General features: G+C 37.5%; 5 protein-coding genes across 9 annotated transcripts; 2 read left to right on the top strand and 3 right to left on the bottom strand.

Annotated features, from left to right (window-relative positions):
• The first annotated feature begins 1,604 nt into the window (after window positions 1-1,604).
• LOC143445871 (serine protease 48-like) lies at window positions 1,605-4,733 on the top strand. Of its 2 annotated transcripts, none has more exons than XM_076945241.1 (11): window positions 1,605-2,036; window positions 2,128-2,230; window positions 2,348-2,476; window positions 2,559-2,666; window positions 2,738-2,890; window positions 2,979-3,052; window positions 3,120-3,208; window positions 3,405-3,486; window positions 3,766-3,928; window positions 4,131-4,265; window positions 4,412-4,733. In XM_076945241.1, the coding sequence occupies exons 2-11, from the start codon at window positions 2,140-2,142 to the stop codon at window positions 4,615-4,617; spliced, it is 1,230 nt and encodes a 409-aa protein (XP_076801356.1). In that variant the 5' UTR covers window positions 1,605-2,036; window positions 2,128-2,139; the 3' UTR covers window positions 4,618-4,733. The 2 variants fall into 2 exon arrangements, with proteins under 2 accessions (XP_076801356.1, XP_076801355.1); XM_076945240.1 differs by having other exon boundaries at window positions 1,607-2,036; window positions 2,163-2,230.
• A 3,741-nt stretch (window positions 4,734-8,474) lies between these two features.
• Window positions 8,475-10,351, bottom strand: LOC143445731 (uncharacterized). The gene is made up of 5 exons (XM_076945026.1): window positions 10,165-10,351; window positions 9,893-10,002; window positions 9,705-9,815; window positions 9,472-9,537; window positions 8,475-9,332 (listed from the first exon to the last, which is right to left on the bottom strand). Exons 2-5 carry the CDS (start codon window positions 9,991-9,993, stop codon window positions 9,005-9,007), a joined length of 606 nt encoding a protein of 201 aa, XP_076801141.1. The 5' UTR covers window positions 9,994-10,002; window positions 10,165-10,351; the 3' UTR covers window positions 8,475-9,004.
• On the bottom strand, window positions 10,023-15,736 carry LOC143445730 (cap-specific mRNA (nucleoside-2'-O-)-methyltransferase 2-like). Of its 3 annotated transcripts, none has more exons than XM_076945024.1 (5): window positions 11,622-12,003; window positions 11,177-11,279; window positions 10,988-11,098; window positions 10,864-10,917; window positions 10,023-10,708 (listed from the first exon to the last, which is right to left on the bottom strand). In XM_076945024.1, exons 1-5 carry the CDS (start codon window positions 11,656-11,658, stop codon window positions 10,405-10,407), a joined length of 609 nt encoding a protein of 202 aa, XP_076801139.1. In that variant the 5' UTR covers window positions 11,659-12,003; the 3' UTR covers window positions 10,023-10,404. The 3 variants fall into 3 exon arrangements, with proteins under 3 accessions (XP_076801139.1, XP_076801140.1, XP_076801138.1); XM_076945025.1 differs by having other exon boundaries at window positions 10,023-10,704; window positions 11,047-11,098; XM_076945023.1 differs by lacking the exons at window positions 10,023-10,708; window positions 10,864-10,917 and having other exon boundaries at window positions 11,062-11,098; window positions 11,477-15,736.
• Window positions 15,737-16,936: 1,200 nt separating this feature from the next.
• LOC143445983 (armadillo repeat-containing protein 6-like) lies at window positions 16,937-27,227 on the bottom strand. Its single transcript, XM_076945410.1, has 11 exons — window positions 27,013-27,227; window positions 26,382-26,496; window positions 26,115-26,261; window positions 25,143-25,232; window positions 23,853-23,990; window positions 23,550-23,702; window positions 23,254-23,399; window positions 18,559-18,690; window positions 18,128-18,265; window positions 17,702-17,819; window positions 16,937-17,329 (listed from the first exon to the last, which is right to left on the bottom strand). Exons 1-11 carry the CDS (start codon window positions 27,133-27,135, stop codon window positions 17,232-17,234), a joined length of 1,398 nt encoding a protein of 465 aa, XP_076801525.1. The 5' UTR covers window positions 27,136-27,227; the 3' UTR covers window positions 16,937-17,231.
• On the top strand, window positions 18,952-23,026 carry LOC143445984 (uncharacterized). Of its 2 annotated transcripts, XM_076945412.1 has the most exons (4): window positions 18,952-19,172; window positions 21,204-21,341; window positions 21,673-21,855; window positions 21,991-23,026. In XM_076945412.1, the coding sequence occupies exons 2-4, from the start codon at window positions 21,228-21,230 to the stop codon at window positions 22,630-22,632; spliced, it is 939 nt and encodes a 312-aa protein (XP_076801527.1). In that variant the 5' UTR covers window positions 18,952-19,172; window positions 21,204-21,227; the 3' UTR covers window positions 22,633-23,026. The 2 variants fall into 2 exon arrangements, with proteins under 2 accessions (XP_076801527.1, XP_076801526.1); XM_076945411.1 differs by having other exon boundaries at window positions 18,952-21,341.
• Window positions 27,228-27,739: the final 512 nt, after the last annotated feature.

Here is a 27,739-nt window from a genome sequence, read left to right as displayed (position 1 = left end):
CGACACCTGCAGCAGTTAGCCGACAACTCGACATGGCGCATGGGAAGTGTCAAAGCTTTCATATCTTTGTGTCACTTATACTTTTTTCCTTTGCATTCCGAATTTTTATTCCTTTAGCAATTAGGTCTATATAGGCTACGTGACTGTTTCTCTCTCTCTCTCTCTTTCTCTCTCTTTCTTTCTCTTTTTCTCTCTTTTTCTCTCTTTCTCTCTTTTTCTCTCTTTTTCTCTCTTTTTCTTTCTTTTTCTTGCGCGGTTTCTGACAATCTTCTGTAATTACTTGCGAGCATTTTCGACGTCGTCTTTGATTTCCTGGTCCCAATGCCTTCTGCCTAGTTTAAGTATGCCGACGAATAACCGCACACTGTCAATGCAATGAAAGTTACAATACATTTGTTAAAATATACGGAATAACCCATCGTTAGAATATACAGAAGCGTCGCGTTTTGCAAAAATCATTTTCACCCGCAAGCACGAACTCCTACTTCTTTTTTGTTTTTGCTGAAGTGGTTAGTTTCAAAAACAGCTAATAGGCTCTACACGTATAATACCGGTTAATGCATTTATCTTATACCTGAAAATAAAATTTAGTCAATTTAAATGTCGAAAGTTAGTCATGGTTAACTTTAAGGCTTACTTTAGGTGTTGCAAAAGGGATGGACAATACGTTTGGAAGCAAAACCTTATATGCTTCATTATTGACAACTTACAAGAAACTACAATAGGGAAAAAATCTAAAAACAACAAAAGAACAAAAGTTTTTTTTATTTAGTCGTTCGTTTTGCAAGCGTCTTACACAAATTAGTAATATTGTGCGCAGTGTTTTTTGGGAAAGAAACGGTCTCTCAAAATTTATACTTTCACAACAACAACAAAAAATTAGCAGTTGGTGACTAGAAATTAAGATTTCTTAAAATCTCTTAGCGGTCGCCAAAGTCAAACCTTAAAAAATTTGATTGTGAATTTACTGTAATTAATAAATCTGAAAACATAAAATGCGTGAAAAAAACATGCGTAATTAGTTATTAGCAATCGTTGTAAGGATAAACAGCAAATAGTTTCAGCCAATTATACGTAAAATTTTGATAATTAAAAGCCTGCGCATTGAGAATGATGCGTTATTAAATAGTGAATGAATAAGCTAATAAATATTTGAAAAAATTAATGAACGAACATTGTTTACAATATTTGAAACCATAATAAGTTAGGTAAGTTTAAAAGAACCTTTCCTCCATATAACTTTCACTGTAATGCTGCCGCTCTTTTCATGAGATAGCAAAATAATTAGATTTACAGCATGGCGATAAAATAGTGTAGCGGGTAGAATAAATTTAAGTTAGCGAATATAATATTGAAATTTACATAAAGAAAGTAACGAAGTTATGTGCTTATAGGATTCTTGTCATTTAATTTTGATTACTCTGGCGTAAGCATCAATGAAGGTTAATCTTAGCAGCTTGTGCTTTTATTTTTCTCACATTAACATGTGGTTTTTGTCGATGCTATAATTTGTTGCCTTTGGCGTTAAATGCGGCTTAACTTAGAGAACTTTGCTTTTTCGTTTTTAAACTTTTATCGATTTCAATAAAAATAAACCAACTTAGAATTGCAAACAAGAACTTTAATATAACTTATAGGAGTAGTCAGAATTTGGGGAACTGGTGTGGTTTTAATTATTCTCGATAAATCTGAGCAGAATGCCTATAGGCCTATCTATGATGAAGTAACCACCAATGTCAGTTACAATACTTCGAATTCTCTCACTTGCGTCATATTCTCTGACTTGCGTCATAAAAAAGTGAATTATGACGACACTGGTGTCATTGAGCAACAACTCGGCCTAAAATAGCTATTTCTAAAAAAATGCAATTTAGACCTTGCATATAGCAACTTCTATATAATGAGATCGCTTTCAACGTGGCCTATCAAAATAAAACTGTATAGGCATTTAGACACTCCTAATAGCGCTTAGCTTGCACTGGAGTATATTGACAGCCGAATATACGTGATATGGCCGCGCTAAAGAGTTTAGTTTGGTAAGTAGTAGTTCACTGTATACATAGAAGCCTACTAATGTAATATGTTATATATTAGCTTATATTATTTTGCATTCTATTTCAACGTCAGTTGCAAATACGAATGTTTTCCTCCTTCTTAATCAGGATCGCAATATCAGCGATGTCACTTCTGAACCTACCATGGCAATGTGAGTCACACTGTGATCCTAAAGGTAAGTTAAATGAAGGGTTCAAAGTTAACTAACAATTTTTTGCATGGACTGTCACAATCACGTTGTTAGTTAATGAGTTAGAACAAAAACAAACAACCAGGAACATATTTCAACTAGAACTTTCAGAATCTTGCGAGGACTGTTTTCGCTGGTGCCTTGTAATCGGGATTAATCAATGCTCTGTGTCAACATTTAGAAAATATTGCGCAAAATCCTGTAACGCCTGCCAACCCGAAACAATCACAGGTTTGTATAAATTGTTTTTCCTGAATAGACGCTGGTTTGTACTCAAGTTTGATTTGATAAACGAGTCTTACCTTTTACACAGCTTGTCAACTTAATTGTCAACATCGATGCATTCTGACAGCTAACAACAGCTCCGCATGTGGTTGTTACGAAGGATATGAACTTGACACCGATGAACGCACTTGCCTTGGTAAGTTGCTCCGTCGAAGTTTCTGATTTTCATGATAAACAGCAACTTAATTAAAAACTCAAATCTATTAGACATTGATGAATGCGCCCGAAATCATTCTTTATGTGGAGCAATTGATCAAAGATGTGTCAATTTAAAAGGATCTTACAAGTGCGCTTCTTGTCGCGCAGTCCGAGGACTCTGGACCTACACAACCAAGCCTGGCTGCTGCAAGCTGAGACAAGGTGTTTTGACAAATAGATTTACAAATTTATTACAGAAAGCTATTGATGTTTGGTTTTGTTCAATAAATATAAACCCATGTTTTTTTAGCACCGTTTCTCAGCTGTGGACAACCATACACAAGCCAGCGATCTGTTCGCCGACAACCGGAATGGCCTTGGCTGGTAAGTGGTGGTTCTTAAAAAAAGTCTAAATTGAAGTTTATGCGTTTAAGCCAACCATAACATGCAGGTGTACTTTGATTTCGATGATCATCGTTGTAACGGAATTTTGATCTCGGATAACTGGGTGCTGACGTCAGCTCACTGCGTGTCTTCGACGTAAGTCAAGCAGCCATAGACAACACAAAATTGTTGTCATATGTCTGGTTGTTCGAAATGTTTTTATGATTTAAGAACGTAAGGCATCACTTGAATCTAGTAATGAAAGTTTAACAATACTTTTTATTACATCACAATGTCCGGCAGCATCTAAGCTACTTGCTTTGATGAAAATAAAACTGAGGTAATTTCGCAGGAACTTCGATAACATTCAAGTGGTTGCTGGTGCTCAAGGAACCTTCAGTTCAATTCACCAGCAGCAACGACGAGTCAGTCAGGTGAGCGCAAAACTTCTTTCTGACACAATAACTTATTAGTAGTAACGTGAACCCATAGCTTGCCGATAAAAAGACGTTATGGAAAACTTAACCATGCTTGAAAAATTTGAGGGTTTTTAGTTGTGAAAAGCGAATTTTGGAGGTTGCCTACGTATTGTATGTTCGTATTCGACTTTGCAACATTCCACTTAGGGATAGTAGATTAGTCTTGCTGGCTTTTGCATTTTCGAGCTGTTGTCTGTCATTTATAAATCATTAACATTTCATTCCTTTTTACAGGTTGTCATTCACAGCCAATACAAGTTCCCCGACCACGACCTGGCCTTACTACGTCTCGATCAAAACTTGTATTTCGGGAGTTATGTCAATCCCATTTGTCTCCCCAACGGGGAAAACCCTAAAGTGGAAGAGATTTGTTTTCTTGCCTGGTATCAGAATGGCGGTCAGTTTAGCACCTTCAGTAGTGTCTGGTCCACAGTGAAGCAACTGTAGTGATTTAGGCTTTAGTTTAACTGCTATGCTCACATATCGTATCTGCGCTTTTGCACTCAGGTTAAGTTTTTATGAAAAGATCTTGAAATTCCAACAAGTAGCGACTTATCACCTTTTCAAACAAAGTCATTTTCTTTGCATTTTAACTCAAGAAATTGGCGAAATTCGTCTTTCCATAGCAAGTCGTTTATCGTGTGAAAAAGAATATCGTAATACCAGTTTAAAAATTGATCCAAACCAGCATATTTGTACGGAACATAACCGCTTCCAAAAGGATAGTTGCAGAGGTATTATAACTTAATCTAACTTAGTTAGGTGAAATTACCGTAGGTTATATATCGTTTATTATTTTTTGTTGTGTCGGTCTTAGGAGTAAATTTTGTTTGAAATTTCACCATCACTTGTAAATTGCACAATCATTTTGTAACACCAGCGCTCTCCGGAGGTTCGTTGCTATGTCAAAGATGCAAAAACTGTAACTGGTATGTCGCTGGAATCGCGTCATTCAGCAGAAATTGTGCGTTAACTGGAAAGATCGTTTATGCGAGGGTTACCGGCCACGAATCTTGGATCTCAAATGTAACCGGCATTCCAGTGACTAACAATGCTTCTTGCACCGACAGTGGAAGCCTGGAATGAAACTAGTCTACTGCTTCAGTTGTTCTATTTGGAACTGGTGTTTACGTCATACTATAATCTTTGAATAGAGTTCGAAATAGCTTTCATTTTCTTACAATAAAAGCAATGCATTTAAATTGAATCAAACTTGGATAATTTTAGTGTAATCTATGCAAGATAGGGCAATAAGCGCGAAATTAATTACACCCGGCCAGGGTAGGAAATAATAGAGTCGAATTTACGATTTAATGAAAAATTTAAGATAAAGAATTTTAGATAAAGAAGAAAATTTAGATAAAGAATTTACGATTCGATGAAACAACGAATGAATATAAACGTTTTTTTTCAGTCATTGCATTAACTACTACCAACAAAAGTAGAAGAAAGCCTGAAAACAGCAAAATAACGAAGGTTCTACTTATTTGTTCCTCCATAATTGCTTTAACTGCTAATTTTTCATTTTTGACTGTGGTTTCTATCAACCTCCTCTATGGACTTTTATCTCCTCTGTGGAGTAAATTTTCACTCTTGAGCAAATTTTCAAAAAGTCTTTTGGATACGCAAAAAGATGTCTATGCCTGCTTTATTGATCTCGAAAAAGCGTATCATCGAGTTTCTTAAGATAAGCTCCGGAAAGTGTTGTATGAGTACGGAATTGATGGTAGTTTACTAATAGCCATTAAATCAATCAACAAGTGCCCTTGTGTCTGTTTGAACAGTGTTGAGTCAAAACTTTTCACTTTGGATGTTGGTCTCCGCCAAGAGTGTGTGCTGTCACCTCTCCTTTCATAGTTTACATGAACTGGATAGATAGGCATAGCCTTGACGAAGGGGGTGTCATGATTGGAAGCAGTAGGATCAGTCATTTGCTGTTTGCGGATGATTTAGTTCTTTTGGCTCCTTCCGAACCTGATCTTCAACATGCACTCGAACGTTTTGCAAATGTTTGCACTTTGCAATGACTCAAGGACAAGGCCGGATTTACCAATTGGCTAGGCAGGCTGAAGCCTAGGGCCTCAATGTCCAGGGGGGCCTCGAAATTCAATTTCGAAGTTTGGGATTAATGCCGATTAAATTGCTTTAGAGAATCTATTTTCTATCCATAATTACTGAGGGCATTTTGACACCTTTAGTATACCATTTTGTACCAAATAGATACCTAAATTAATTACATGTAACATAGTGTCTTGTTTTTTCTTAGGAACATTGGTTGCTTTCTCCTGTTCTTCGCTGTTTAAGGTGTTAATCGTCCTTATTTCTGAGTTCATAAAACCGATGGCAACCCTGGGTACCGAGGTACTCCGCCTCTCAGGAAACCCTGATTAGTGCTCACTGTAAGTGTGCAAAAATAATAATAAAATAGGTCGTCATGACGCGAGAGCTTTCCAAGATCGAAAGCTCCCAATTTATATGTCAGTTTTTCTTCCAATGCTCACCCATGGACCTCGTTATCTTGAATAATGACCGACAGAGTGTGCTCACGAGTTCGGCTTTAGAAATGGTATTTTTAAGAAGGGTTTATGGTGCAACAATACTAGATCAAATGCGCAGCTCTAAAATCCATAAATCTCCAAGTGTTGAGCTCCTACTTCTTCGAACTGAGTGGTCCCAACTACAATGGTTTGGACATTTTATGACAAATTTATTTTGTTCGTTTGTGTGAAGTATTACACAACAAACACATCTGTCATAATGACCGCGTATGCAGGCGGCAATTGTTACAATATATGAGCGAGGACGGTTGATAACTTGTTTTACTTCTTGCTTCTATGATATGAGTTCTCATTCCTCAAACGGCGTGACTATGCTGTTAGTTGCTTAATTCTATCTATACAAATTACTAAATTATAAAGTTCCCATTTTTATTTATTATCAGACACAAAGGCTTTCACCTTCGGGCAAAACTTACTGAATGTTACATTGCGCAGTAGTAACCAGTGAAATCGATCACGTAAAAATGGGCTTATTGCATACAACACAAGTGTATATAGCCTAGGGTTACCATATTTTCGGGGCCTAAAATCCGGACACTCTTTGGTGCCCACTAGCGGTTTTTAAAATGAGTTATGAACACATTGTCTGTCAATATGATTGTCTGTCAATTTCCTTGGTATTCTAATTTGGTCTGCAACAGACTTCTTGTTGAGCTATTTTTCTACTGCTTTCACTGCTTTATAATTTTCTTCAGCGAATATAGCCTACGCTCTTATCGTTTCAGACATGTTCTAAATTTTGCAATATCGACCAAGATATAAGGCCCTCAGCTACTAGCCCAGCTCCACTTATCCATGTATGATTGTATCCCAAATAGAGCCCTCTATTGTCCTTTATCACGTAACAATGAAATTATTACCCGTAAGGCAACAAACAATTTTAAAAAATTCGCACCCGATTCGTCTGCTCTCCGCCCATTAAAATGGGTGGAAATGCGGTAATATTCTCGCATTCGAATGGCAGGAAGTATGCCTTTCTTACTATAGAGTAAGAAATGTGCATTTGGAATGGGGAGATGTTTACTTCGGCGGAAATATCGTTTGTTGGAAACCCCGTTCCTGAAAGCAGGTCCATTTTAATGGGCGGAAAAATAGACTAATGGCGTTCACAAACCATACTTGTGCCGAAGTAAAATTCTCCCATTCCAAAGGCATATATCTTACTCTAGGGTTAGAAAGACATACTTTCAACCATTACAATGGGAAGAAATTCCCGTACTCTGGACCATTTTTATGGGCGGAAAGTAGACGAATGGGGTGAAATTCCGGACATTTAAGCATATTTTAGCATTTCCCCCCGGACGCACTTTGAACACTAAAATTCCGGACATGTCCGGGGAAATCCGGACGTATGGCAACCCTAATATAGCCTATATAGAGCACACCAGTTCAAACGTGGTAATTTATCTGACGTCATTGCGCAGTCTTAACAAATGAGTGAGAAAAGTAACAACTAACAACTCATAACTCGTGAAGTAACCCTCACAATGTCATCAGAATGCCTCAGTAAAGACTTGCAAACCAAGTCATGTTTGCCACACCATCCGGTAAAAGACCAACGGTTCGACCAAGGACTAGGTCGTACAATTAAATCACTGACCTGGTCTGATCACGATTAGGTAGCCCTTTAGCCGAACTGACAGACGATAAATCGCTAACTGTTTCGGGAGTTGATGTCCCCACGACCTTCTTGAGAGGAAGAATGAGTTTCGAAAAGATAGAACCTATCAATTGCTGAGATTATGGTTCTTGTTGTACGCAGTTACAACAACATGATGCGATGTGGTTACTCAGAAAAAACTCCAATTAGAGAGACAAGGTATTGTATAATAATCTTTATCCTCGGAATGAGGAAAGTACGGCAATGATTCCTCTACGGTCGAGCTTGTCATTGTACAAGTTCCAAAGGTCACAGGTTGCTTGAATTTAGAATTGTCTACCAGCCCCACTAAACAGGAGCAAGTGTCGCTAATGCCTTGCCCAAGGGTATTACAACGGCAGCGCCACTGCGCATCGAATACGAGCCGCATTTATTGCGAGGCCACCGCTCGAACGACTCGGCACATCTCGCACGCACGTCTAAGGACCAATTTTGCGTATTTTCAGCACTACTGTCGAAAATCGTATGGAATATGCCATTAAAAAGTTTTCCGACTGTAAATCTGTAATCAAGTCACTAATCAGCTTCACTGACCAACGAAAAGATGACATTATATGTCTAAAGGAAGTGTTACAAAATTCTAACAACTGAACAATTAAAATGAATTTAATTACAACTTAAAGGAAATTTGACGACGCATTTGATTGCACATTGTATTTCCTATCTTCAAGCGCTATTTCAGCTTTTGTATCATGTATCTTGAAGTTTTAGTATCATTAGATATACCGCGTGCTAACTGGCGTTTATTTGAGGTAGAAAGATACAGAAAAACTACAAAAACTGTAAACTTACTTAAAATATTCAATTTACTTAAAAATTCAAGTTACGGTATAGCCTATATTAGAAATATTTTGCACAGGTAAAACACCTGCAGGAAAAACCGCTGACTTTTCTTTTTTCAGCAACAAATTTGCGCTTTTTTTAACTCCACTTAGAAAAGCTCACGAAGTGCTGAATAAAATGGACTCGATAATAAACTAACTGCAACAAAGAATTCAAATCCAAGAGCTGCGCTCCACCAGAAAATAATGTAAAACGTGATCGTACACAAGTCATGCTTGGTGGATATAGTGTGAGATGATAAAAAAAAAAACAGAGTACAGCGTATTGTACAAAAAAGTATTTTGAAGTGACGTAAGAATAATATAATAGTGACATCATAATGATGAGACTAACAAATTCAAACTGAATTTGCTTTGTAAGAATGTAAGTAATAGTGATCTCCTTACAACAAAGCAATGCTGTTTAAAAAGTTCTAATCTGTACCAAGCATCACTTTTTGTAAAGTTTCTCTAAACATAGGTGGTAAGTCTTGTACAGGCTTGTGTGATGATTTATCCACAATTACATTACTCGCATACACCAGTGTGGATGCGGTACTTTCAAAGTATTTTTCAGCACATTCCCTTTCCGATTCATCAAAAAACTTCTCTTGCAAAAAAAGACTTAACGAATCATCATTTTCCTTGGAAAGACGCTTTGGCTTAAATAAAGCTCCTCTATACAAAACACTTGAATTTCCCAGTTTCCTAACTCCAATAGCAGCCAGTGGTGTTTCCGAGTATCTTAATAACAGCTCAGTACTGAAAATAAAAAAGAAGAATACCCATTAACAGTTTTACTCAACACAACACAAGTTAATTCAACAAGGTCAAAAGTAAGCATTGCAGCAGTCGGAACTAAATATCAAGCTTAACAATGGTGGCATCATGATTCACTTACTTATGTTTAAGTGTTCCTTCAACCGACACTGTCATTGTGTTTTTTGGGACAAATGAACCGTAATATCTATAAAGAAACGTCACATATATATAGTATAAAAACATATAGCTGACCATACAATGCCATGAAAGCATCAAGCACATCGAATACAATGTAAAAAACTAAGTACACTTGAGTCAGACAGTAAGTTACTGACTTAACCACACAATCTATACGAAGATGGGCCAGCTCACCTTTGTGTGTATCTTAAATGTAATCCAATTCCCAACATTAAAGCACATGAACTCTTAAACTGACCATTTCCATCAAAGTCTGATCTCCTCAGCTGCACAGGCAAGAAGTATCTATGCATAGAAATAATCAGCAGCATTACGATTGGTGTATTTGTTGTGAGCTGTAAATTCAAGATAGAAAACTCTACTTGTAATTTCGTAGTTTCCATTCAACTTCTTCTGTGGATGTGGATATTTCGCGAACATTCCAGAGGCATATTACGTTCTTAGTCTGCCTCAGAAGCAGCATATTTCATTTCTAAACAAGGTGATAAACAACTGGAAGCAAGAGACAAAAAACTGAACTATGTTCCACTTGATAAACATTTGCAACAATTTTGTAATTTCGGTGGTTTGAAGTACAATCTATTTATCACTGGCAATTTTATACATAGTGAAAAAATAATTTGTAACAAATTACAGTTTCAGTTGGTGTGAAGGAACACTGATCGATCTGCACACAAGAGAATTGCACAGATAGCAACTTGAAAGATTGTAATCGAACTACAAACAGCAACTGTGTCCAACTTTATCCCAGGTCTATGAGATTAAAATTACTCTTTATAATCTACAGCAGTTTCATCCAACAAATATAGAAATTTTTCATTGATACGAATTTGTTCGATAATTGCATTGTTTGCATTTTTCCTGAATATTTTTGTTAAATCAAAATCTTTTCAAGATCTTGCTTGATAGGGTTTGCAATAACTGGTTTCTTTGAATGTGGGTCAATTATTACAACAACAAAGCGCATAAGCAGAGCTGCGTCATCTTCAAAAGTTTCCTTAATCAAGTCCATGTTCAAAGTATCAATAAATCTTCCGCTTGTTCCAAGATCTAAACCTTTCATGTCACCATGAACCACTTTCGGTTTGAACAAAGCGACTTGATATTCAACACTTGACGTGCCGATTTTCGTCACACCGACGCCACCAAGAGGTGGACCAAGATTATCCAAAACCTTTCTAAAAACAAAGATGTTTTATGGTAAATCAAATCCCTGCATGATTGGTGACAATTTACTGTTACAAATAATTAGGAAGGTAATGAAAACACATAGGTTAATTAATCCGTACAAAAGTATAGGAGATGCAATTGGTACAAAAAGGCGGCATTTTACCTGCGCTTGAGGGTATTTTCTGCAGTGTACACCAGGGAATTCCCCAACGGACATCTAGTGAATTAAATAGTGCATAAAACTTCATCCGTTCCCTAAGTATTTTATAATTGTAATGGATACGCACTTAAAGAGATGCAAGCTGACCAATGTTCCACATATACATGCAGCAACAAATGGCGCTACCTGGCTACGCTGATCATAGTCGTGCGGACGAAGTTGTACTGGCACAAAAAACCTACAAAATGTTTGGTAAGCATTTACTGATGGTTTACTCTGTAATGAATTCAACTGTGTCACAAACAAGTGATCTTACTTGTAGTTTTTTAGAATTTCTTCATTGCAAAGGTTTGCTGATGAATAACATCTTCTAGCATCTGCACCGCTACACCACACTTTAGACAACTTGCGTAATGCATCTAGAAAAAATATTTGTGGCTGGAAGGAATTGAACACAAGATTCATGAAATAACTGATGAACTAATTCCTACAATTATAAATAATATGTAGCTGGACTATTTATTTCAATTTTGTCCAAATTAAAATGCGCCATGATTGAAACAAACACTTCAATAATTAGATCATACAGCATGTACCGATATCTGTATTAGCATACCAGTTTGCTTGCTGTTTGTGTTGGGAGAAAATCACAAGGATATTTCTAATTTCTAGGCGATTCATTAAACAATTCCGCAATGAGAGAATTAGACTGCATGCGATGCATTCAAAAGACTTCAAATTTGATATTTTATAATATATACCTTGTTTGATGCAATTCAATGCAGTATCAACTATCATGATAAAATCTAGTGAAAAAATATGTTAAATTCATCGTCCAATAAAGACGGAATCAACCGAAAAGTTAATAATAACAGCAGCTACATACAGATGAAGTGCACAATAAATGATGCTATCGCTTGCTATAAAAAGGACCAAAGGCAATGAATTTTTAATACAATATTAATCATAGTTCATTTGATAAAATACTAATTTCTTGTTTAAATAAACTTTGGTAACAACAAAAACTAAGTAATGGTAAAATAATTGCAATTCATTGAAATTTGAACTCCAAATTTTAGAGGTTAGGGGTAGTTTTTAAGAATAAAATAAGTAACACAAATCAATTCCAGTATGCGAAGACAAATTTACTGTTGCAAACGTTTTTGTGTCAGGAAAGTGTTTTTTTCCATCAAACACTTTTCATTCGCTTGTCTCAGTGCATCCATGAAAGGGGAAGCACCTTCTGTATGGAGAAGAGCAGTGATTGGAAATATCTCAAGCAGCTCACGATGTTTCTGTGATTTAACAATGTTGCAGATATCAAGAAGAGAATGAATATATCCGTTGTTCAAGGCAAATTTTTTACCAATGAACATCAGGCATGGGTTTGCCAGGGAGTCATCTGATTTCACAGGTAGCAGTGCACTCTCTAAAAAACACTGAGAGAAAACCCATAACATCTGAGCACTCAGACGTGTTAGCAGTGTGGGTAACAGCAGCAAACAGATACCATCCTTTTGCAAGGACTTTGCAGAGCAATAAATTGCTCTTACCAAGTCGTTTCGGATGCCAAGCTCGGGCCATTTTACAGGGTCATATTTTATCAAACTACACCACGTCATGGCGCAATTCGTTTTTCCAGAATTCTTCTTGTCTGACATGTCACAGAGATTAGCACAGGAGCTTGACAACGTTGGATTGTTACTTTTGACCAACTCTTGCAGCCAACTCCTATAAACATCTCTGCTGGCCTCCACAAATAATTCCAAAACATCTCCATTAAGGCAAGACAACATACAAGACAATTCTTCAACCAACACTTCATTTGTGACGGTTGCCTTGTTTTTCTGTGTTTCATCTTGTTTGCACAAAAGTTGCATTTCAACACATTGATCAAATGCACTTTCATAATTAACAACTACATCGGTAGCACAAAATAATGAAGCATGTATGTCAGTGACGGGTTTACCAACTACTGCTTGCGTTGTGTTCCACCAGAAAGGCTTTTGCTGCCGTGGCATCCATTGCAAAGCCGCTATCCACAAGTCCTTTTCATCATTTTCAGCAACCTGCATCTGTACATCCGTCCCTTCCACTTCATTTGAAGTTCTTTGTGCATAGGAGCCCTCCAGCCTTGGCCTTAGTTTAAGGTTGGATTTGACGTTAAAACGCAAGACACCAGAAGTGACAACACACTGCTTTGCAGGAAGCTTCCTTAATTCGCACAGATCAAAGAACTTTTGTGTCACAATATCTTGAATATGTCTCATTGATTGCTTCATTTTGTCCAACTTGTTGTGATAAAAGTAAATGTTTCTGTTAATGGCTGCAACTTGATGATCCATGAAGTATTTTGCACATTCAAAATGCTGAAGTATGAAGCTCGATGGAATATTTGGAAACAATGAAGTGTTCTCTTTTATGAAATCGACAAATGGTAGATTTCTTCTCAAATTATCCACAAATGCTTTGCATTTTTCCAAACCACAAAAGCCTCTAGACACAACGTACACTTCAGAATTACCAGCTTTACTGGTGGCTAGTTTTAGCAGAGAGACTTTGTTGAACAAACAGCATAACGTGTACATGAGATTAATAGAGTGTTTCTCAAACAATGTAAATAACTTTATAACGAATGTACCACCAGGACATAATATACTGAGAGCACAAAGCAGCTCTGTATAATGCAGTGGGGCTACAATCGTTTCCTGTTCACTGGGATCATTTTGACAATTTAAACTTCCATCTGCAGTAACAAGATTGATGTCCTTGGAATGAAATGTAACCGAACATTGTTTTTTTAAACATGCAATAAATCCAGGTTCGAATATATCACCAGTGTTGTCATGACCAAAACACCAAGATCTCAACGTACGAGAGATAAGTCTGTCATCAACAATGCAAGAATCTAGAGTGTTTCCTTCGTAATATGGGTTCAAAGTGTTGGCCACCCAAGAATGCGAAATGCCTTTGACCTTGGAAGTTTTCAAAAAATGGTTCAAAGCACAAATGAATCCACCCGGAGCTTCGCATAGATGCACTGAACATATCATATGACAATCAGCAGGAATAACATCACCGTAAGAGAGGAGTTCATAAAATTTACACCAAGCTTGGGTAGCTAGTTCAGGGTGAATGGTCTTTCGCAAATGTAGCAGGATCTTTGCGGCTGGATTTGTAAAGTTGGTGTGACTACTCCATTCTACTATGTCAAAATTGTTGAGTGAACTCTTCACCGAATTAAGAGATTCCTTTAGACCTTTTAAAAGTTTTAATGTATCTTCATTTGATGTGGACTCGGAAGGGGTTGTGATGTCCACAGACCAGGCCTCATCAGATGGCATGCAATATGAAAATTTCTTCGTAAACAGCTCATCACTTAGATGATCACTGTCTATGCATTCCATATGGGCTAAGTTGCTTTGCCAAGTTAGTAGCTTAAAGTGTAAACAAAGCCTCAAGCCAACATTTAAAGTATAGCCTATAGCCTATAAAGACATGTCACAGTACCGCACACTTCCTGTGTCTCCTACAAAGTGGGCTTTGTTTCTCTTATTAATCTTGCAACGCTACAAAATAAAAAGCTACTTTTAAAGTGAACATTATAATGTAATGACATTGTCACCAGGTTTACATATAATCCAGACTGGAAAGTGTGACACTTTTTGATAAAAAGTGATGTAGAGAAAATGGCATCACCCAAGCACTCATTTTATTTTAAGAAACTTATAATACAGAAAAGGTAGCTCTGTGAAAATTTAAACAACATGGAGGTGGAATTAACGTGTAAGTGTGGGTGAAAAAAGGGCTCTCTGACTTGTTTCTTTCGTAAGATATTACAGTTTTTGTGTTGGATGTTGAAATTTGATTTTAGGCTTGAAAATGAGGTTTTTGCTAGGCGGGTGAGTTTGAAGCAATGGAACTTAAAAATTATTTTACATTAGTAAGTAGAGATTTAAAACTTAGTATGTACAGTTAGAAAGATCATGCTTACTACCTTTGAAAACTGCATTAAATTGGGCGAAAAATCAATATCAAAATAGATATTTTTTGGTAAATCTAGACACTGGCTACTTTCATAGACTGACTACCTGACACTAAATGACTAAACTGAAACATAATGACAGCACAGAACGATGTTACTTTAGGCTAATGTAGTTTAAGGTCTAATATACAAGTGCACAACCAGATGACCTCACAGTTTCAGTAGCTATCGGGTCTATCATACAAAGGCATCCTGGTGGTTGTGCACTTGTACACTAGACCTGCGAATTATATGCTTATACGTATATAGGCTAAGACCTTACTGGCAGATCGTCTACAAAGCGGGAAGTGTAGCAGCTGCACACACAACATTCATCAATTAAACGCCAAACTTTTTTATCTTTGTGCCGATTAATAATAAATAAAAAAGATGGTTGTTTGAACACAAATTTTTATTTAATAAATTAAAGTGACTTTTATAGCAACAACTGCAACAATTTTCCTCACCTAACCGCCCGCTGTTAAAGATAGGTGGTTTTAGGTGAGTAAAATAGGCATGCAAGAAGTTGATTTTAGCTATTTAAAGTTTTATTGGAGTTAAATTTAAATTATAAGGTAGATTTAGGTTACTATAATTTTTAAGTTAGGTTAACTGCAAAAAAAACAGCTTTGAATGCACAAGTTTTCCGGTGACGTAGCCTAGTGACAACCTAAATAAATGAGGTTTCAGTGCACACCACCACGCCAAAAAGTGCCTCTTTGCACGTACGATTTCTCGTCGAAAACTGCCGTACTTTCCAGCCAGGCACTGAACACTACGATGAGTAAAATGTAAGAAATTATTATTTTGACGGCTAATCATGTGCATTTGGCTGAGTAGGCGGTAGGCCTAGCACAGGCCGTGCAAAGCAACTGAGCAACATGCTGCTGAGGTTTCACCACAACAATTCAAGAAAAACAACTTCTCATATTTCCTTGTTTACCGATTTGGTTTTCCAGTTCGTGCTTCCGTGTTGCCTTTTTCCCAGGACATAACGTAATGTGTTGTCGTTGTGATCATTAGAAACAGCTGTAGCGATGTTATTGTTTTTTTTTGTAGTAAGATGGGAAATTTACTACAGTTTTGGAGCTGTGCATTTTGTTAGCAGAAAAGCTCAACTTAAAACTTTCTTGATTTTAGAACAATTTGCAGACATTTTTGCGTAGAGTCACTCAGATTCCTAAAATAATTCAGTTTTATCTTCTGGCACAGTCCTTTTGTAAGCTCTGTTTCGAGGGTGAAGATTGGCTCCAAAACCCTGAAACTTACAGCATACATCAAATATAAGGCTTAACTGGTGAATAACAGAACTTTATTTTTCTGTCGACGTTCCATTCGGGTAAACTTCATCAGGGTAATGGGAATAAAATTTAAATTTTGTGAAAATATATGGAATAACGATTACCAGGTTATGATTTTGCCGCATTATTAAGGAACAATTTTGACACATCAATGTGTTGATATAATGATACTTACTTAGCTAATGGATAGAAATAGTTGTAGTAAAATAAAAAATAGGATATAGTTTGCCACTCTGAAGGTTAAATTTATTTATATTTTTCTACACGAGCTTTCGCAAGCATAAGCTTGCTTCTTCAGGTTTACTGCGAAAATAGTAATGGTTATAATACAGTAATAAAAATACATACATAAAAAGTTTCTTTAAAAGAAACAGCAACACAATACAAATTAACTGTGATCATGTAAAAAACTCGAAATAAATTGCTTGGTAACCTTTTTATCATTAACAGCGTCATCATGTTCATTTATGAAAAAGAATTCAATGAATTTACGTTTCCAATAATTTTGTTCGAAATCCAAAGTACGTGCGTCCTTCATGTCAATTTAAAGAAGTTTTTTCTCGTCGAAAGTTGAAGATACCTCTTTTATGCTTTTCATCCTAGTCATGTGAGAGCTTTGGTTTCCTAAAATGTATGTAGAGTTGCAATTTTGGCATGGAGTATCATAAATCGCCCTTTGTCTTTTGTTAGGTAGTACCCAGCCTTTAGGGGAAGTCGGAATAACAATATTCTTACAGCATACGTTTAGTACTCCAGTGTTTTATCATAACTTACGTGCCAGCAATGACGAAATATAATTACGAAAATAACACCAAGTTTATTTTGAAGTACAGAAATGTAAAGAAAAACAAGCATGAAACTTACACTTGAATAAATATTTCACTTTCCTAATCATAAATCCGGTGCAAAATTGGATAAAATTTAACTGAATAAGAAACACAGTGACTTTTAGCGCACAAGCTACTTAACGCACAAATTTTTTTCGCGGAGTTACAATAATTTGAGTACATTTTAAATAATTGGATAAAAGACGCGAAGCATCAGTTTCAAGAAGTAATTCCAATATTTTCGCCACGCCATCTTTCTTTGAGCTCCACGTCCACTTCAAGATCACGTAAAGCCGCTTTGCTCTCGTCTTCCAAAACTGACAATGCAAGAAAGGTGAATTGCAGATCAACTGACATTTGCTTAGGCAAAAACTTCATTCGAAATAAAATGTCTATAAAAACTAATCCAATTGGGAAACTGCGAAAGCAAAATAAGGTAAAATGTTTGTATTGAGATTATAACTCCAACTGAAAAATAATCTAGACACCATGATAAAAACTTAACTGATACTTTTGTGAACTTTTTTCTCTTGTGTACTAGCATTATACCGATGTAGATGTATTTACGCGTTTCCAAAATCTCATATTATGATTACTCATGGTTCTTAAAGTCCGTGACAGTCAACAGCACATACGTCGTTTCATTTTGTTTTTAATCGACACCTTTAATGTTTTCTTCATTGTTTTACCTTTTTTATGTTCTTCTCTGGCTCTCCTGATCAGACCTTCCACGCCATGGTCAATGAAAGCTTTCGTGTGGTGTCGTGTGCGCGCCACCAAGTTGCGGACCGCCATGCAGGCTTGTTTCTGTGGAATCAGTAACAAAAAGGTGGTCACAAGAGTTTGAGACCGCTTCATCGACAGATAAACTTTCGTTTCGGAAAGGTGAGTGCGCAGTATGAACGGATGAAGGTCGGATCAAACCAGGAAGACCAGCCAACTTTTGTGGGCTGAATAATCCTTGGGTTCAAATGACCTGGGACCAACACGAATACAAACAGAGAACATACAAACGGTACTGCCCTGTTGTTTTTGGTTATACGAACGACTTCTAAATCGCACCACAGCACCTGAGGAAAGTTTACAATCTTTATCATGAAGAAGATGCAACGAACCTGCACTCCCGGATGATCGCTGTGTTCCAACATCGCTTCCTTCATCAGAAGTGCCGCGTTTTTCGACATTATTGCGTCACAATGAGAAGGGTTTCTTAGAGCTAGCGTAGTAAGAGCGGCGAAACAAGCCTCGCATATCTACCGACAGCAAACAACACTCGTCACTCTTCAGTCCAAAATCACAAAACAAACACCATGTTAATTAACAGTAACCACTTGAAGCGATAAGCGTCTGCTATGTATTTGTATTATTTGTGTATAGGGCGCTGGAGTTTATAAACTATTTGATAAGCAAATGCCAAAAGTATACATCGCAGCCACACATGCTTTAGCTTCTTGTGGTGTGCCATACAACGATTTAGCCTAAACCTCGATAATTATAATTAACCATAATGAGGGGGATAGGTCGGCATGGGTTGATTGAAACTCACAGAAGCGTTTGACTTGTGATTGTTCAGGGTCTTGAGTAGGAAGTCTATCCCGCCCGCCTTCACCACCGCCACTTTGACGTCGTCGTTTCCGCTGATCGCTTTCAGCAACGTCACGCACTGTCGCACAACGTTCTGGGGAGATCAAAGTGATAAAGATGTACATCAATGAATTAAACACAATGCTTGTGGCTTACAGGACAACACTGATAAAAATCGCTTTGAACGTAGAATTATTTCTAGGTAAACGGTAACAACCGAAACTATTTGATCGTGATCAGATCTTTTGCTTACGTATGTACAGCGCAGCCTAGCGGCGATGCCCCGGGGCGATTTATTCTACGAAAATGGGCGCGACCACCTTAATTGAAGTACTTGTGCATAATTTACGAAGTCTTGTCCATAAAAACAGTTCAGGTTAAGCTAATCGTCTAAAGGCGATATGATAAATGACGCCGCAAAGCAGAAGTGCATTCGTTTAATCCGGTTAAATTGAGAAGTAAGAAGCAGCCGAATCGTTTTTCCTGGGCTTCTGTCGAAGTTTTCGTTCCGCTCGATCCAAAACAAAACAGAAGTTTTGTAGTTTTTGTAACCTGAGCGCACTCAGCAAAACGAAGGTATGTCGTCACAATGCTGGTTGTCTGCGAACAATCAAACACTCGTGCAATGGATTGTGACGATAAAGGAATGTGCTCGTCTTTCAGCGAAAGGAACTTCAGATATTGCGATAATTGACAGGATTTGTGAGGAAATCAAAGCAACTAAGAAACACGAATTACTTTTGCGAATCTTCAATGCGCTTGATGCCGATGACGTCATTACGAAAAAGCGCAAGTCATTTTCAATAGGATGTAACTGAACTTCATAAAAAGCCTTTTTATCACAGAAGTCGTCAGCAAAATATAAAAAAACAATAACCAGGTTCAAGTCACCATCAGCGACTCGTAGGTGAGAACATGCTTAGTTGTTTACGTAGCGAGCGAAACGTCATGTATCAGCGATCGAAAATATCTGACTCATTCAGCACTCGTTTCACTTGACATGTCTCGTAGTAAGAAAAGTTATATTATGCGCCGGACTGCTAGTTATGAATTATTAAGTTGCTGATTGATTATGGTAAGTAATGGCAAGTTAGCCCTTTAGCATAGCAGTTTAGGTTGGTGAAAAAAAGGTTAAATTTGCGGCTATCACTGAAGCATAACTACTTTGAAGTAACAAGAGCAGTGACACGAATCAGTTGCAGTGGTTACGGACAACACCCTTCGTGGGTTAAAGAAATTGTTACGTTAAGCGCTATTATTATGATGTCACACTGTAGAACGACGTGCAGTAGTTAACGTCACCTGAAGCGAAGTGGATAGCCTGTGATTTTCTTGCCAGATAAAACGGCTACAATTAAGTGGACAAGCAAAACCCATTGTTTTTAGAACAATGACGAGTACCTGGAAATAGAGGTCAACAGACAGGCAAATAAGCAAAGACAATGCACTATTAAAAGGAAGGCTACACAGTATCATTTTCCACAGATCTGGATACTAACAGACCTGTAAGTGGTGGAGTTAGGTTGTAATTTGGAAGACCAACCTACTCACAGTGATATAAATTAGTTGCCAAAACGGACCGAATCTAACCGGTCATTAAAATTTTATGGCGGGATTTCTGGCAGATTTTGGAAGGAATTTTTTGATGTTCAAAGTGCACTGGAAGCGAAAGGAGTGAAGCTAGCTTGGTACTGACGGATTTTGTAAACAGCACATGCGTGCTTTTTATAGCAATGATGTCATCTTGGAAAAATTACTTTTTTTTAACAACGTTGGTGCCCACATTGCTAAAGAAATAGCGACCTTTCAAGCTTCTAGAATCTAGATGATTAAGTTGAGTCTTCGTAGAACTGCCAAAGAAAAGTGTGGGAGTATCAGGTTTCCGATACCCTGAGACGTAAAGACGAGCAATCAGCGGTGATTCCTTCAATTATTTTCGCGAGGAAGTGCTTACAGCAGTTCATAGATAGCGCCGCAATGATGATAGGGATTAGGATTAGAAGTCCAGTGCACAAGACTGACAGGGTAGCTTAGGATGGAAAGACGGAGGGGCAAGTGTCATGTCGTGTTTAAGAGGTCACACAGGTTGTCATAAGCAGATATAATTTAGCTTTAACTGTAAATCGTTGCAGTTAAAGTTCATAACAAGGCACAGAGAGGTAGACAATCATTACATAGAGCTTGAAAAAATTTGCCCCAGGCCTGCGCGTTCAATGGACGAGAAATTAAAAACATTAAAAATGTTTGACGTATTTGACAGGGAGCTGCAACACAGACTGAATGTTGATAAAAATCCAGCCGCTAAATTAGTTGTAAAATTAAGCACGTCTGAAAGTGAACGATAGTTCACTCATGCGAGTGACAGATATTAACCAGCAACCCAATGTTGACGTTCCAAATCATTTAAGACGCACTGATGCATGAAACGTTAAAGCAATTTCCATGAAGACTTGATTTTATTCCAGTCAAAGCTATATGGGCTTTTTCTAAGACTACTTTATAAAATAACGTTAGTAAAGTGCTAGTCAACGCACTACGTGTATGTCAGATCGCAATTTTTAGAAAATATTTGTCTTTGCAAAGTTATATACAGGGTTTCCATTTCAGAAAACCTTTTCCTGAAACGTTAGGATGAAGCCGAATAAACATTATTGCGTACATTTGGTCGGAAACACTGATACCGTAAAGCGGATGACGGCATCAATCTACTTGGCTGATGCTAAAAAGAAAAGACAAGTCATGAAAGTAGGTCAAAGGGGCTTAAAGAAGTGTTGCAAAATTTGGTTATAAAATATTCGCCAACAAACAACCATAAAACGATCGGTTGGTGTGGAAATGTTTACTGTAATCCTACTCGTCACAAGCACGACAAGTTGGCATCACAATAGCAGCAGGCGGTTGATTCTAAAACATGAAACCTGCCTTCAATTCCTGTTGTGGTCTGATGTCGCTCCTGGTTGAATGTTATTCTGGTGCTGTCAGCCTCATTTTTACTGTTTCAAACTGTGTTTGAATGTGTTCCCTTGCTGGTTGCTTTACAGTGCACGTTCATTAGTTGCTTGTTGTCATTTTGCAGGTGAGCATATGCGACGATCTGCCGCATGTTGTCAACGCCATCCAGAAGGAACAAAAGAGTTTTCCTAACCAAGAACTTTTGGAGTCGGGATTGATGCTGCAAGTCGCGTATGGACGAAGTTTGACAATTAGAGTCAACATCACAGATGACTACAGCCTGTGCAGAATTTCCCCACAGCAAGAGGTAATGCTACGACGGAACACAAATCGTCACTGGTGCAGTTACATTTCGCAGAGTCTTCTAAGAGTATGGTACACATATTAGTGAAGTAAATCAGGTTAAAGGGGAACAAGACTGAAATTTCATCTCATGTTTCAGGTGGAGATTCCAACACAAGCCATATGGGAATCCAACACAGCTCTTGCCACTGACTTCAACATCGAACTCGAGCGACCTTACGAGGACGCTCTCCTCCAAGTGTCCTTCACATCCAAGGATGACTATGGAAGCGACATTCCGCTCAACGTTCCTCCACGTGTCCGGATCTCGTGGCGTCCCAAAGATATTGCCGGAGTTCAACGGATCCGGAAGACCTGGGAGATGACTGAAGCGCAGCGTGGGGCAAATGAGGCCAGCACCCTTCCCAGAAACCCCCATTCACCCACACATAAAAAATCGGGGTCCCTGCCCCGCTACCAGCAACCCACGTACTTGGGCATAGAAAAAATGCTCCAAGATCGACCACAGTCTAAACCACAGGACACAATGTCCCCGAAACCCCAAGGAAGGATTTCACCCCAGCCCCAAAGTAGGTTCTCACCCAGGCTGCAGGGGCGAGTGTCACCCCGGTTTCAAGGACACTTGTCATCCAGGCCGAATTACGCCGACAAACCAACTGTTGTACAAGATAAAAACTGGAATGTTGTGAATTCTCCTACCAGTAATGTTGATGAAGAACTACCAAAATGGGCGAAGGGGTATGGTGATGCGTTCGATTACGAAGATGTCGTTGTGGTGTAAACGTTTTCTTACAATTTGTTGTTCTTTTTACGTTCTAATTGCATTAAATTCTAACTGAATTGCCATTCATTAAGTTTTTTATTTGTATAATTTTAAATTAACACCACTGCAGTAACCAACACTTCATCCGTTAAGTGTTTGCAGTAAAAAAGCTACCGGCAGCAATGACTTGTTTTGGCTCTATTCTTATATTATCTCTATGGATAATTGTTGTCTAAGTATTTGTATGAAATTTTGCATGTCCAAAAATTATCATAATTTTTCTAACACAACCCAACCTAAGCCAGCAATCTTAAAAACACCAAATCAAGTTTGCTTGTCCCTGATGGCATGTACGTAGTTGTGTGCTGTATAAGTTCCAATGTTTCATCTTGAATGTTGTTAAAATACAAAGTTTTACACAAAATGTACTAGTGGTGAAAGTGATCACAAAACTTAGTGGTTTTCACAAACCCACTTCTAATCGACAGTATAGTCCACAGCTCTTCCTATCAGTATCAGAAATTGAACAGGGTGACAAAGCAAACTCAAACCAGAAATACTGTAAGTATGCAGTTACATATAAACAGACAACATCAAATTCCGGTATTTAGCACATTATACCATTAATCCATTACATACCTGTTTGTCGATGTGGATTTCTGTTATTGACAAAATCAAATCGAGGCCTCCCAAGTCGACAAGCTGCTGACAGAACTCATTTCTGACCATCAGCTTGCCCATGGTGAGACAAACCTCACTTGACACTGTTGCATGTTGTTCGTGAGCTGAAGAAAATAAGATAAAGGACTAGAAATCTTGTATTGCTGTAGGAGTTAATACAGCTTGCAAACTTGTAATCCATTGTTATGCAGATTTTTCATATATATACATGTCGTAATTAAAGGCATTATAAAGAAAGTTTAAGATAAACCTACTTCTTGCCAACTGGAACAATCTCTCCAATCCTGAATGTTCCATCACAACGAGCTTTGTGTGTTCATGGGCCTTGCCAAATTGAACTCTGACATCATCATCCATTGTTAAACATCGCAACGCTCCACAAGCTTCTCTCACGACAGATATCGATCCTGATTAAAAGGCACCGAAGGTCATCAAAACCGAACTAAACTCAACAGTTTTTTTTTAAAGATAATTCAGTTATCAGCAATTAAGCAAACTTGTAACAGTTTTTGGATTAAAACGATGATGATGATTACAGGAGTAAAACTAAATTAGACCTTTAAACCTCTCAGCACTAAGCATTATGTGCTCAATTCCATTCGACTTGACCAGGTGGACGCGATTGGATTCGTGCTTAGTGCAAGAAAATCGAATAATTCGGAGAAATAATGCGGTTATTTCTTCATCATCAGCAACTATGAAAGAAGAATAAGCAAGTTTAGGTCTTACCCAAGACACTAAGTTTGACATTAAACTTGCATATACATTGCATACATCTCTAGAGTCAAAAAAGATTTTCCAAAACAAGGGGATAAATATATAAGTCATAAGTAGGGCAAGTTTTTGTTGCACTAAAAACGTGAGAAAGTTGCATTTATGCACAAGTTTTTAAAAGCATTAGGGTATGAGATACTCAAAAGGATCCGTTGTATAACCCAACAGTTTAAGATTTGCAGGGTGTCTGCTTGTTCCGTTTCTTTCTTCGCTATACAATCGATCATGCATACATTTATATGTTCTTTAGGTTTGAAACCTACATGACAGCATTTCGCTGTCAGCTCATGTAGAGCTGTCAAATTTGGTACTTTCCCATTTCACGGACGGCCTGGCGAGACCGCCGAAAATAACATTTTTTGCCGATACGCAGCAAGAAAATAACGCAATGCGGAAATAATTTTCCGCAAAAAGCCAAACAGCAAAGCGTTAACCCACCCCTCCCCCCAAAACAAGTCAAATACCACACCCCAACCCCCCTAGGTCTGCAACTAACTAAGCTATCTCAACAAAAAATGACCTCGAAAGACTAGACACAACCTGTTTCCGTTTGTGCGGGCTTGGCCAAAAGCCAAGTCATACTTCCACTTCTAATTTAGTTCGGGCACTGTCGTGCTTGGCTGGGGTTGTTGAACTTCTAGCTTGCAAGCCAAGTGTTGCGTCATAGATAACATTGAGATGCAGCTTATTCAACACGTAGCTCTTTGTTATGCAAAGCAAAGAGAATAGAAACATACTAGAAATAGTTTTATAGCATGTTTTTTAAATCACTCCTTTACATTTTGCGCAATACTTGATAAAAGTTGCAGTAAAAAGTTGCATGAAAAATAGAAAAAAGTTGCAATATAAAATTCCTACAAACAGCTTAAAACATCATAATACATAAATTCTGAGTATTTAGGAAGCTGCCGGAAGCTGTAAAAAAAAGTTGCAAAAGTTGCAAAAACTTGCCCTAGTCATAAGGTATCATTATACTATACTATATTATACTATAAATAACTGGAAAAAAAATTAAAAAATTTGCCTGTGACAGATAAATAAACAAATCTGTCACTAAAACCTCTCATAAAGACCTTGTAAATGAGTGAGCAAAAAATCAATTCCATCAGTTGAAATGAGATCTGGTTGGCCATCAATCAGAGAAGCAAATGTTGCAAGACAAACTGTAGAAGAAGGATTTAAAAATGCAGAACTAATAACATAATGCAAGCATTTCAGGAAAAACATTTTTAAATGATATATAAACGTCTCTGTACCACAAACATTAATGCTGATAATTATTTTAAAATTATATGCAGTTTTTTAACTAAAAGCTGATGACAGATGCACCCCTTTATGGATTCATGTGCTATATATACTGCAAGATAGCAGAAAGTAACCAGGCCTTTACCAAAACACGCATTTCAAACTAACTACAGAACATGACAGGGTTGACAAGCCCTAAAAATTTTGCCCGGCAACCAATAAGCAGGAGGGATGTGCTGCGAGGAAGATTATTCGGGTTCGTACAAACCCGAATATCATTAAGGTCAACACGAACGAATCCCGAATCTATTCGTGTTAGAACCAAACAATAGAATTTCATCCAAAATTTGTCAAGTCTTGCTTGTAACATGATGTAATCGATAAATAAATCGCTTTCTTTCGAAAAATAGTGTTTAAAAAACGATTGAAAAAGAAAAATCGTTAGGAAAACGACCTTCATTATAAGTACTGCTGACTCTAGTTTAGCTTTGTCGGGAAACTAGATCATCATTTTTAACAAAAGTCAGTAAATTTATAATTAATATTGTATTCGGGTTCGCCATTGTTGGTATTCGTATTCGCCCGAATCTTACATAAAGGCGATATTCGGCGAATCTATTCGGGTTTGGGTTCGTATCGGCTCATCCCAAATAAGCAGTCTTTTTGTGTCCTACTTGGCAGTACTACCAATTAGTATTATACTTTAACAATAATTTACACAACATTACGCTTTGTTCAGTGTCGACTTTGGTCACTCGAGGGAGTGGTGACTTTCAAAGAGACTTAAAGTCCGTTCTTACTTGGAAAAATTTCCTTGTTTTCTTTGTGAACTTGACAGATTTCGAACACAATTTTATGGGCGTTTGCAATCTTTGCCGCCTGGTATCGGTTGGCAAGGTCATTTTTAAACTGTGTTGTAAGTAAGTTTAGGACTGACTTCAAGCATTCTGAAACACACGAAAACATTTGATTTCTAGAATACTTCTTACATATCATCTTTTTAATTTAAATAACAGCTATTGGCTGGTACTTCAATATGTTACCATTACAACAATTTAAATTCTTACCATTGTCACTATCGGAAAGGTCTTCACCGCTTATGCTTTTGAGCTCTTCGACTAATTTTATGACTTTATGTCCGTCTTTCTTCGCTGCTTTAATGATCATCGTAAGACTGACACCCTGTGTTCATTTTACACTTGTAAGTGAGTATAAAATCTTAAACAATCCAATCAAACGATACGAACAACCTAACAGCAAATCCCAAACGGATTGATTTATACCCGTGTGAAAAAACACAAGACGTTCAAATACAGGTAGTCCAGATAATAAAGTTTGCTGATTGAGCAAGGCATTAAAATTAATTGTGCGTGTAATGACTATTGTTTCATCACATTGTTGCACGGGGTATTTCCAAATAAAAAAGAATAAACTTTCTCAGCCGGCAGCTAGTAATTTCATTGGATTTATCAATGTATACATACAGACATAAGTGATTTTATTAACGGCATATACACTAGGGGTTATTATATATCAAATCCACTCAGCTATGCAATCCAATGTCTCAGATTTTGTTAAAATTAGGCAAAGAATAAAAAAAGATAAAAAACTTAATTAAAACTGGACTAGCTGCTGACGCTACCAAGATGGTGCTTTACCAGAACAACAGGCTGTAGCCCAGCCTACAACCTACCTTACCTGTGAAGTGAATTGTTCCACAGCATCATTAACTGCTTCCATTTCTTCCATCTCAAAGTCTTCAATATTTTCTCGGACAACTTGGTCGAATGTCTCCTGAGTGATTGCTTTTACTGCAGCCATTATTAACTTGAATCAGACAATCACTAGTTCTGTAGTTCTTTGTATTTTTTAAGTTTCAGTTCTTTAAAACTAAAATCATAAAAAAACAGTATAAACAAAAGGGAAACTTTTTATACACCAATAACGACATCGGGGGTTCGAAACTGCAGATTACGGCAGTCTTTACGGAGATATCGGGAGTGCAGAAGCAACATTTTGTTGTGAAAGGAAGCAGTCAGTGTGCACAACAACTCGTGGTCCAAGCACGATCAGTCCTTGTAATGATAAGAAATTATATATGAGAAAACGGAGTAAAAAGGGGTCTTATAGTATACACGTGCACAACCACAGGATGCCTTTGTATACTAGACACCAGTTGCTGGAAATGTGATCATTGTGATGTCATCTGGTTGTGCACTTGTATACTAGACTCAAAAAAGTAATTTCTCCTTTTTTCACAGAGATTGCTGTTCTCCCGGTCTGCAATACCGTTTAGCCCAAAAAATCTCGGGTGTGCTCCTGTCATAGCCTACTTTACGGTCTGGATCGAAAATAGTCACAAACAAACAAAAGTCATCAAACGGCGAAAAATAAACAATACAAACTCCACTGTCAATCGTTCAGC

The sequence above is a fragment of the Clavelina lepadiformis genome, chromosome 2, assembly GCF_947623445.1.
Source record: "Clavelina lepadiformis chromosome 2, kaClaLepa1.1, whole genome shotgun sequence".
Taxonomy (NCBI): domain Eukaryota; kingdom Metazoa; phylum Chordata; class Ascidiacea; order Aplousobranchia; family Clavelinidae; genus Clavelina; species Clavelina lepadiformis.
This window is presented reverse-complemented; position numbering and strand designations above follow the sequence as displayed.

What these genes read in the sequence shown, in the direction of transcription:
- LOC143445731 (XM_076945026.1), bottom strand. Translation starts at nt 9,993, where the DNA reads ATGCTGCTTCTGAGGCAGACTAAGAACGTAATATGCCTCTGGAATGTT. An exon ending in TGGAAACTACGAAATTACAA is followed by an intron (nt 9,816 to 9,892) that starts GTAGAGTTTTCT and finishes TTCTATGCATAG; the next exon opens with ATACTTCTTGCCTGTGCAGC. An exon ending in GAAGGAACACTTAAACATAA is followed by an intron (nt 9,333 to 9,471) that starts GTAAGTGAATCA and finishes TTTTATTTTCAG; the next exon opens with TACTGAGCTGTTATTAAGAT.
- LOC143445983 (XM_076945410.1), bottom strand. Translation starts at nt 27,135, where the DNA reads ATGGCTGCAGTAAAAGCAATCACTCAGGAGACATTCGACCAAGTTGTC. An exon ending in TGGAACAATTCACTTCACAG is followed by an intron (nt 26,497 to 27,012) that starts GTAAGGTAGGTT and finishes AAATGAACACAG; the next exon opens with GGTGTCAGTCTTACGATGAT. An exon ending in TAGTGCTGAGAGGTTTAAAG is followed by an intron (nt 23,703 to 23,852) that starts GTCTAATTTAGT and finishes CCTTTTAATCAG; the next exon opens with GATCGATATCTGTCGTGAGA.
- LOC143445730 (XM_076945023.1), bottom strand. Translation starts at nt 14,267, where the DNA reads ATGGAATGCATAGACAGTGATCATCTAAGTGATGAGCTGTTTACGAAG.
- LOC143445984 (XM_076945412.1), top strand. Translation starts at nt 21,228, where the DNA reads ATGAAGCCGAATAAACATTATTGCGTACATTTGGTCGGAAACACTGAT. An exon ending in AGAAAAGACAAGTCATGAAA is followed by an intron (nt 21,342 to 21,672) that starts GTAGGTCAAAGG and finishes GTCATTTTGCAG; the next exon opens with GTGAGCATATGCGACGATCT. An exon ending in GAATTTCCCCACAGCAAGAG is followed by an intron (nt 21,856 to 21,990) that starts GTAATGCTACGA and finishes CTCATGTTTCAG; the next exon opens with GTGGAGATTCCAACACAAGC.
- LOC143445871 (XM_076945240.1), top strand. Translation starts at nt 2,011, where the DNA reads ATGGCCGCGCTAAAGAGTTTAGTTTG. An exon ending in TGCCTGGTATCAGAATGGCG is followed by an intron (nt 3,929 to 4,130) that starts GTCAGTTTAGCA and finishes TTTTAACTCAAG; the next exon opens with AAATTGGCGAAATTCGTCTT. An exon ending in CCAAAAGGATAGTTGCAGAG is followed by an intron (nt 4,266 to 4,411) that starts GTATTATAACTT and finishes TTGTAACACCAG; the next exon opens with CGCTCTCCGGAGGTTCGTTG.